The sequence below is a fragment of the Arachis hypogaea genome, chromosome 15 (genome assembly GCF_003086295.3).
Source record: "Arachis hypogaea cultivar Tifrunner chromosome 15, arahy.Tifrunner.gnm2.J5K5, whole genome shotgun sequence".
NCBI classification, from domain to species: domain Eukaryota; kingdom Viridiplantae; phylum Streptophyta; class Magnoliopsida; order Fabales; family Fabaceae; genus Arachis; species Arachis hypogaea.
The window spans coordinates 9,917,074-9,926,927 of record NC_092050.1 but is presented as its reverse complement, the minus strand read 5'-3'; the positions used below and the strand labels follow the sequence as shown (position 1 = coordinate 9,926,927).

General features: G+C 37.0%; 1 protein-coding gene and 1 pseudogene across 1 annotated transcript; both read left to right on the top strand.

Moving 5' to 3' along the window:
- The first annotated feature begins 5,953 nt into the window (after window positions 1-5,953).
- Window positions 5,954-6,872, top strand: LOC112748920 (probable calcium-binding protein CML41; annotated as a pseudogene).
- A 1,182-nt stretch (window positions 6,873-8,054) lies between these two features.
- On the top strand, window positions 8,055-9,666 carry LOC112746870 (probable pectate lyase 4). Its single transcript, XM_025794994.3, has 4 exons — window positions 8,055-8,551; window positions 8,636-8,991; window positions 9,082-9,217; window positions 9,295-9,666. Exons 1-4 carry the CDS (start codon window positions 8,117-8,119, stop codon window positions 9,520-9,522), a joined length of 1,155 nt encoding a protein of 384 aa, XP_025650779.1. The 5' UTR covers window positions 8,055-8,116; the 3' UTR covers window positions 9,523-9,666.
- The last annotated feature ends 188 nt before the right edge of the window (window positions 9,667-9,854 follow it).

Below are 9,854 nucleotides of genomic sequence, written 5' to 3'. Positions count from 1 at the left end.
ACACATTCTCCACCTCCCGTTGTGTTTTTTAACCAGAACCACATTCGACAACCAAGTCGAGTAGTCCAGTTCCCGAATGAATCCCGCTTCTAAGAGGCTGGCCGTTTGCTTGGCTACCTCGTCCGCCCTTTCCTGCGACATTTTCCTCCTTCTCTGGGCCACTGGTTTGGCTCCTGCCTTTACGGCCAGGTGATGCGACATGAGCTGGGGGTCTATCCCTGGCATGTCGGCGGGTGTCCAGGCAAAGAGGTCGGCATTAGCCTTGATCATCTCCATCAAAGGCTCCTTTATTTCGTGCGGGAGGTTTCTGTTTATGAATGTGAATTTATTGTCCTCCTCGCCGACTCTGAACTTTTCCAAGTCTCCTTCTGGCTCTGGTCTGGGTTTGTCGTCTACCCTGGCGTCCAGGTCGGCCAGGAAAACCCCAGACGCTTCCTTGGATTTTTTCCTGAGAGAGAGGCTGGCGTGGTCGCAAGCGACCGCCGTTTCCAAGTCGCCCCGGAGGGATCCCACAGATCCATCATCAGTGATGAACTTCATCACCAGTAGTTTCGTACTGATAGCTGCCCCCAGGTCGTTAATGGTCTTTCTCCCCAGGATGATGTTATAAGCCGTCGAATCTCGTAATATTACAAAGTCTGCCATGATTGTCCTCCGTCTCTGCCCTTGTCCCACAGAGGTCGGGAGTGTGATGATTCCGTCCGGCTTGATGAAGTGGTCTCCTAAACCCTACCACGTGGGCGGACTTTCCGGCACCTCGTCAAACCATTGGTCCTCCGGGCCGAAAGAGATAGGTGGGAGACCCTTAAGACTTCTAACAGGTGAGGTGGAGACCGCTAGGACCTTGGCATCTTTCTTCTGCGCCGATTTCGACCTCGGGGCGGTATTCCTGGCCGTCACCACGTTTACCACCGTGAGACCGTGGTCGTCACCCTCTGGTTCTTGCCGTCGTCTTGTTGGTCGGGATCTGTCTTCGTTGTCGTTGTCCCGGTTGCGTCTCCTTGGTTCTCTTATAAGGTGGGAGAAGTCGGCGAGTTTGCCATCCCTGATAGCTTGCTCGAGGGCATCCTTTAGGTCAAAGCAGTCTTGGGTCTTGTGCCCGTAACCCTTGTGATACTCGCAGTAGAGGTTCTTGTTTCCTCCCGTCCTGTCCTTCAGTGGTTGGGGCTTCGACAGTATCCCCTTTCCTGCTATCTGTTGGTAAACTTCAGTGATCGATGCCGTGAGGGGGGTGTAGTTGGTGAACTTCCCAACTCGGGGGAACGGTTTGGGTGGTTTACTCGGACCGCCGTCCCTGGCGTGTTCCTTTGGTCTTTCTTTGGCTTCGAAGTGCCGGGATTGGTTGTAGGCGGGCTGCCGTTTATTGGCAGCCACAACCCGGCTGACTTCCTCGTCGTTAATGTATTCTTTGGCCACGCACTGGATCTCTTGCATTGTCCAGACGGGCTTTGTGGTGAGGTGTTTCCTGAAGTCCTCATTCGAGAGTCCGTTCGTTAAACACAAACTTGCCACCGAGTCCGTCAGACCGTCAATTTCCAAGCACTCGTCATTAAAACGGTCCAGGTACTTCCTGGTCGGCTCTCCGGGTCTCTGTGTTACCCCCAGCAAATTAATTGGGTGTTTGGCTTTGACAATCCTGGTTGTGAACTGAGCCAAGAAGGCGTGGCTGATGTCGGAAAATTGGGTCACCGAGCCTTGCGGGAGGTTGTTAAACCACCGTATTGCTGGGCCCGCTAAGGTGACTGGGAAGGCGCGGCATCTGACCTCATCTCCCACCCCTTCTAGGTTCATCCTGGCCTCAAAGGCCGTCAAGTGTTCCAGGGGGTCTTGCGTTCCGTCATATTTCATGTCTGTCGGTTTGTCGAAGTGTTTTGGTAGTCGGACCTCGAGTACAGAGCGGTGGAAAGGGGTCACTCCTATTATGACGGGTCCTCGGGCAGTTCTTCTCGACTCATTGTTCTCGCGGTGGGCTTCCTCGTCGCCCCTGTTTGACGCGCGCCGCCTTTCGTGTCGGGCGTAGATGATGGGGTCGCGACTTCTCCTTCTGGGGCGTACTCGCCCCCCAGTGCTCTCTGACTCTTACTGGGGGCTCGGCGTGCGCCTCGAGCGGCTCCTCGAACGAAAACGGGTGGGGCTCCGTTCTGGGGAGCGTTGGTCGCGCTCTCTTTCTGCTAGCCGGCGCTCTAAATCCTGCATTCTATGGCGTAGTTCTTGCATTATCCTGGCGTGGTTGTCACCCGTCCCCCCGAAGGGGCGTCTCTCGTGAGTCTGTGTCGCATCCCTCGGGGGTGACCGTTGCTGTTGCCGGGATTCCGTCGCGACGGCGCCTCCCCCGAGTATGGGAGGCGCTACCTCGGAACCTGTCCCAGTCTGGACCAGCACGAAATCCATGAGCGTTCCCCACAGACGGCGCCAATGTTCGGTAGGTCGGGTACCGAGCGGTTCGGGTTGGGACCCGGGGTCAATGCTGGGTATGGTGGAGAGGCTCGTCTGGTCGTGCTTCCCTAGTTCCGGGCATACGAGGTCCCGAGCACTTCGCGTGTAGAGGAGGGGGACCACCTGCAAAGACACTCCGACGCCCTTGTCAGAATGTGCGCAAGTGGGGGGGGGGGGAATAGTGTAAGAATGTGACGTACCTTGGGGGGAGAGCCAGTCTCCCCCTTATATACATGTCAGTAGTGGGCCCTTTCGGTGGTCAGGCCCATTCCCTCGAAGACGCTGTCTCATGGCCGCGTGCAAGCCGTACGGGACGCGTGTCCGGGTCGGATGAAGGGCGTACTATTGGGCCGGCAGGAACTCGGGTCGGGTTAACCCGCGTGAGTTTGGGCCAGGCCGTAACAAGTCTAATAAATTTTTATAGTATAAAATAAAGGTTCTCCACATGTTATTAATTAATATATATTCAATATTAGTTTCGGATTACAAACTGAAGATCAATTAAATTGTGACTCCCATAGACTGACTTGTATTTATTTTTGATAATTCATGACATAGATTCTCTTATTTTATTTCTCCAATTCAATTAGATGCCAAATTTAGAAAGAGTGGTTGTGAAAGATATTTTCTTGTTGTTATCCCCCTTTTTTTTTTGAAGAAAGAGTTGAATTGATTAGTTATCCAATAAAATAACGAATAAAAAAAATAAAAATAAAAAAAATAACAGTAATAAATACTTTCTATTTAATAACATAACTATCCTATCTCAATAAACAAACACCGCCAAAATGTCACCGTCCCAGGCCCATTGAGAACTGCTTCGAAACTTCAGCCTGAAATTTTTGGTTCTGACAGAAATAAAAACCGTGGGCCAAATATACAGGAAATATATTCAAACAGATTTTTTAAGGAAAGTTTAACGTTTTCGTGTTAAATTTTTTTATTACATTGAGATTTTTAATTTTTATAAAAATAAAATATATAAATTTTTATCATAAAATTTATATATTTTATTTTTATAAAATTAAAAAATTTTAATATAATAAAAAAAATTTGAGACAAAAACATCTAATATAAAATTTTTTTAAAGATCTATTTGTACGTATACTCTATTTTTAGTATTGGAATTCACAGTAAAATTATTGTTCATCGGAATGACTCTTCCTAAAAAGAGACTATCTTTTTAACCCTTAAATAAAAATCTTGATTCAAAGTAAATTAATTTTTAATTTAATCTTGTCATATTAGATGATACGTGCTACAAATGTTCGTGATATGAAGAGTTCAAGAGTTATTTAGAAGATATTTTAGTTTACATTTTTAGAATATTTTATTTAATGTATTTTGATTTTGTTTATTTAATTACTAGATTGGGCCTTATGTTTATGGGCTTTAGGGTTTTCTTTGTTTTAACCTAATAAGAGGTTATAAATACCTCTTTAGCTATTGTAGTCGTAGAATAGAATTTTTAGAGGTTTGAAAACCCCTTTTTGGTTTCGTGATGAAACCATGGTGTGGACAATTGAGGTTGAGGAGTCCCTCTCTTGTTACATCGGGGAATTGAATAGAAGGTTGAGGAGTCCCTTCGATTCAATTTCCAAACTATGGCGTTGACAAGTTAGGTTGAGGAGTCCCTTTCTTGTTGCGTCAAGAAATTGGATAGAAAGTAGAGTGATTCTCTTTGTACTCAATTTCAACTTATCTTTTTTGTTCTTATTTTAATTTCAATATATCTTTTTATTCCGTTTGAATCCTTATTTTCTTATTTATCTTTTATTTCCGTATCATTTGGTATCAGAGCTCAGGTATTAGATTAATTCTTATTAATCTATATTTGTTCTTCTTTTATCATAAAAAAAAGAGTCCAGTGTATGTTGCGTCTTTCTTTAAGTTCTTGTTTTCGTTTGCATTTCATTATTGTTTAAAAAAAAAAAGCATAAAGTGAAAAAAAACAAAAAAAAAAAAGAATATCTTCCTTGTAATTATTGTCCTTTTCATATATTATTTTTTTCCACCTACAAGATTCGAGGACGAATCTTTTTTGAAGAGGAGGAGAATGATACGTGCTACAAATGTTCGTGATATGAAGAGTTCAAGAGTTATTTAGAAGATATTTTAGTTTACATTTTTAGAATATTTTATTTAATGTATTTTGATTTTGTTTATTTAATTACTAGATTGGGCCTTATGTTTATGGGCTTTAGGGTTTTCTTTGTTTTAACCTAATAAGAGGTTATAAATACCTCTTTAGCTATTGTAGTCGTAGAATAGAATTTTTAGAGGTTTGAAAACCCCTTTTTGGTTTCGTGATGAAACCATGGTGTGGACAATTGAGGTTGAGGAGTCCCTCTCTTGTTACATCGGGGAATTGAATAGAAGGTTGAGGAGTCCCTTCGATTCAATTTCCAAACTATGGCGTTGACAAGTTAGGTTGAGGAGTCCCTTTCTTGTTGCGTCAAGAAATTGGATAGAAAGTAGAGTGATTCTCTTTGTACTCAATTTCAACTTATCTTTTTTGTTCTTATTTTAATTTCAATATATCTTTTTATTCCGTTTGAATCCTTATTTTCTTATTTATCTTTTATTTCCGTATCATTAGAAGATATTATGGAAAAAAAATTCCATGGGCAAACAATTTGAAATTAAAGAAAAAGTTTTTAACAATGGATGATATCATGAAACTATTTCAGTAAATTAAAATATTATCTTCCTTATTTTTTCGAAATGTGTTCCATCTCAACTCTTGTTTTATCTTGTTCTATTGTGTCTGGTAGAAACAAAAACAAAAATGTTGGCTTAAAAACTATCAGCATGCAGCGGTAATTGGGTTAGACCAAATACGAAGACTAGTGTAGTGTAGTTGACGAAGGGTAATCCTTATCCACATTAAATCTTTTATATATACAGTAAAATTAATTATTAAAATTAATTATTAATATATAATACATATTAAAATATAAAATATATATTAAAAATAAATTTAATTATATATTTTATATATAAATATATAATAATTATTTTTTAAAATACAAATAACATTTTTAATAATAATTTTTAGTATAATTATGATACAATAATTATAATATTTTAAAAATACAACTAAAATTAAAATAATATATTTTTATTATTAAATAGTATTTTTTTAAAATATTACTTAAAAAAATTATTAAATTATAAAAAAATAACTTTAATTTTAGATAATTACCATAACATATAACATAATCATACTAAATTTCAGAAAATATCCATATATATAATATAAGAAAAACAAAAAATAATTAGTTCAAATAATTTAAATTTATTTTATTTAATATTTATTTATTATAAAATACATTAAATAAAATAAAAAATAATAAATTTTGACAATTTTTTATTGATATTTAATTTTGTTACCTAACATTTTTGTATCCATATATATCCACCACTTATTATTAATTATTAGTGGGACCTCCGCAGGAAGGAACCATGCAGTTTCCTTCGATCCCACTATGTAGCAAAGTTGCGTAATCTTTGTCGAGACATCTATTTTATCTATATATCTATATATATAGGGACGATTGCTTTTCTGGTCAGGAATGCAATTTGTAGCTAATAGTCTCCTCAAAGTAAAGCTCTAGTTTAGTTTCTTTAATTCCAAGTTATATGGCAACAGCCGAGAGTAGTAGAAGAATTCTGAAACCATCCAAGTGGTTCTCCAAGAAAAGTAGTAGTAGCCTCCACCGAACATCATTAACGGCGCTAAACCTAAGCACAACTCCAACTACTACTAGAGACACAGAAAATGAAGCCATGAGGGAGGTTTTCCGTCACTTTGATGCTAACGGAGATGGAAAAATCTCTGCCTTTGAGCTCAGGTCCTATTTCGGATCCATTGGAGACTACTTGTCCCCCGACGAAGCTCAAGGGCTCATCCAAGACCTGGACTCCGATGGCGACCATTTGTTGGACTTTGAGGATTTCATGAAGCTCATGAGCATGAACAACGATGATGATCTGAGGAAAGCTTTTGAGATGTTCGCGTGGGAGAAGGAAAACACGGAGGTTTCATCGTCATCGTCAGGTAGTATCACCCCGAAGGGTTTGCAACGGATGCTGCAGCGACTTGGTCTTGAAAGCTCATATGATGATTGAGTCGCCATGATTGCTGCCTTCGACACTGATCATAACGGTGTCCTTGATTTCAACGAGTTTCACCACATGATGATGATATCCTAATTAATTACTTTTTCGTCTTACATCATCACTCTTCTGTTCTCATCGCCCTTTTATCGTTATATGTGTGTAAATACTAAATATGGAGGCCAGTGAATAATAATAGCTCAAAATATATATATACCCCATATGATTTCAATTATATATATATGCGTGTATATATGTCTCTATGTATTTATGTAAAAATTAAATAAACACCTATATATGTCCTTTATTTTGTACAATATAATCATAAATGGAGGCTAGTGGCGTGGCTAATAATAGTTCAATATATATACACCATATGATTCCAATATAGTCAATATTACTGCAATCAAACTATATGTATATGTACAGTAAAAATTAATCACAAAAATTAATTATTAGTATAAAATATATATTAAAATATAAATATATTTTAAAAATAAATTAAATTATATATATTTATATATAAATATATTGATGATTAATTTTAATAAATAATTTTAATTTAATATATAAATAATATTTTTGATATTACTAATAATATATGTAAAAAATTCAACAAATAACTATATATATCTTTTTGTATAATTATGATTTTTTGTTTATATATTGCGAGACCAAATGCAAGTGTGGTAGTTATTTGAATAATTAAACGTCATATTTTTAGTTTAATATTTAAACGGTCAAAATTTGTATATATATAAAATTGATAGTTAAAAATTATAAAATAATTTAATATATTTAACTAAATTATTATTTAATAATTTTTAATTATTAATTTTATATTAAAATAACTGTATGTAAATTTTTATTTATTTAAAAATGTTGTATATATCATAAATATAACTATACTACATTTATAATAAAATTAATCACTAATATAAAATATATATTAAAAATAAGTTAAATAATACGTTTATATATAAATACATTGTGACTGATTTTTACATGCAAATAACATTTTTATCATAAATTTTATACCTTACTTTTACCTACCAAAATAAACTAGGACAAATTAGAAATTAATGATTAAATATTTATTTATTTTTCTGAATTAAAACGAAATGTTTCATAGAGTCTATATTTTCCATTCATATATAACGACAAAAATGTGAAAGTACTATACTACAACTTTCTTCTAGTTAGATAGAAGACCTTGGTCCTTTAATTCCATTAACATAGTTCGTTATTGCTCAAATTTAGCTAACAGTGGTAATTGAAGTTAAGCGTAGCTAATTTACACTATAATACCTAGTTAGGCGAGCCTGACCTTCCCCAATTACTATTCATGGCTCTGTCTCTCACATCCGACATTCCTTTGGCCGTTGCTTCGCACAACAGCTTCAACAAACTTGGAGCAATTCCTCACCACCCTAACTTATATATATAATCAATTCCTTATGCTACTATATGTACTACTCCAAATAAAACTAGCAAACATTTTAAGATATTCCCTACTTCTCCTTCTCCTAAACATATTCATTATATCCAACACACAATCAACATGGCTACTATCCTTTTGGCCATTGTGATTGCCACCCTTTTCACTGCAAACCCTATTTCTTGCGCCAAGCAATCCAAAATAACTGGCATGAAAATGAATGTGATTGATCAATGTTGGAGATTGAATCCCCAATGGAGGAGCCATCGATCGCAACTCGCCAACTGCTCCATTGGCTATGCGGGCAAGATGATGAACAACATTGGCAATGACCTCGTCTATTATGAAGTTACTGACCCTAGTGATGACCCCATAAACCCTAAGCCTGGTACCTTGCGATATGGAGCTTCTATGATTCAACAAAAAGTTTGGATTACATTTAAAAGCGACATGAAAATCACATTGGCCAAACCCCTTCTCATTAGTAGCTTTACCGCCATTGATGGTCGTGGCACCAATGTCCACGTTGCTAATAATGCATGCTTCATGATCTTTAAGGTAATTAACCAACCAAAGCCAGCCATTAATTTAATTGACATGCATTCATCAAGGCTTAATTAATTATTTTGTGTTTTTTCGAAGGCAACGAATGTAATAATCCACAGCATTCGAATCCATCATTGTAAATCACAAGCTCCTGGGTTGGTGGTGGGTCCAAATGGAAAGGTAATTTCATTGGGTCAAGTTGATGGCGATGCAATCAGACTAGTCACTGCCTCAAAGATTTGGATTGATCATAATACACTTCATGATTGCGAAGATGGTCTTCTTGATGTTACACGAGGTTCCACTGATGTCACTATCTCTAACAACTGGTTCCGAAACCAAGATAAGGTTATGCTTCTTGGCCATGACGATGGATATATTAGAGACCGGAACATGAAAGTTACCGTTGTCTACAATCATTTTGGACCGAATTGCAACCAACGCATGCCAAGGTAATTAAGTACATAATTAATAAGATGAATAATATATATATATATAAAATATATAAGATCATATCGATTAATTAATTTGTAATAAAATAGGATCCGTCATGGATATGCACATGTAGCGAACAATCTTTACCAGGGATGGATGCAATATGCTATTGGTGGAAGCAAAGAACCCAGTCTCAAAAGCCAATCTAACCTCTTCATAGCACCCAAATCCGGGAACAAGGAGGTAAATAATTAGTTCTAGTAAGTTCAATTCAATTTACAAGATAAGCAATAATAAATTACTGTGTGTTGTAAGTGCAGGTGACATGGAGAAAAGGCAGTAACGAAAATGGGGACAGATGGGAATTCCATTCAGTAGGGGATGTTTTTGAAAATGGAGCGTCTTTCACGGCAACAGAAGGAGGACGTGTGCCAAAACCCAATTATAGTGAGGAACAACGTTTTAAGGTTCTTGATGCTAAGTCTGTTAGATTTTTGACAAAATCCTCTGGCGTACTACGATGCACCAACAAAAAATCTATTTGCTAAATTACTCTCTGTAATTTACCTCACATTACCAACAACAAATCTATTTGCTGAATTCCTCTCTGAAATGTATTCAATGAGCCTTGTGAGTTATGATGAATTGAGGACTAATTTATAAGTACCTTATAATTTACATATATTACGGAAGAGAAATGTACTCAATTACTTAATGCTATAAAGTGATTAGACCCACTTTTTTAACTGATTATATTAAAGGAAAAGTATAGGTAACAATGAAAATACTAAATAATATGAATAATAGATATATCAAATGTTCATTTCATAAAGTGTACGAATGGTTATTCTAATATTAAGATTTAGATGGATAATTTAAA

What these genes read in the sequence shown, in the direction of transcription:
- LOC112746870 (XM_025794994.3), top strand. Translation starts at nt 8,117, where the DNA reads ATGGCTACTATCCTTTTGGCCATTGTGATTGCCACCCTTTTCACTGCA. An exon ending in CATGCTTCATGATCTTTAAG is followed by an intron (nt 8,552 to 8,635) that starts GTAATTAACCAA and finishes GTTTTTTCGAAG; the next exon opens with GCAACGAATGTAATAATCCA. An exon ending in CCAAATCCGGGAACAAGGAG is followed by an intron (nt 9,218 to 9,294) that starts GTAAATAATTAG and finishes TTGTAAGTGCAG; the next exon opens with GTGACATGGAGAAAAGGCAG.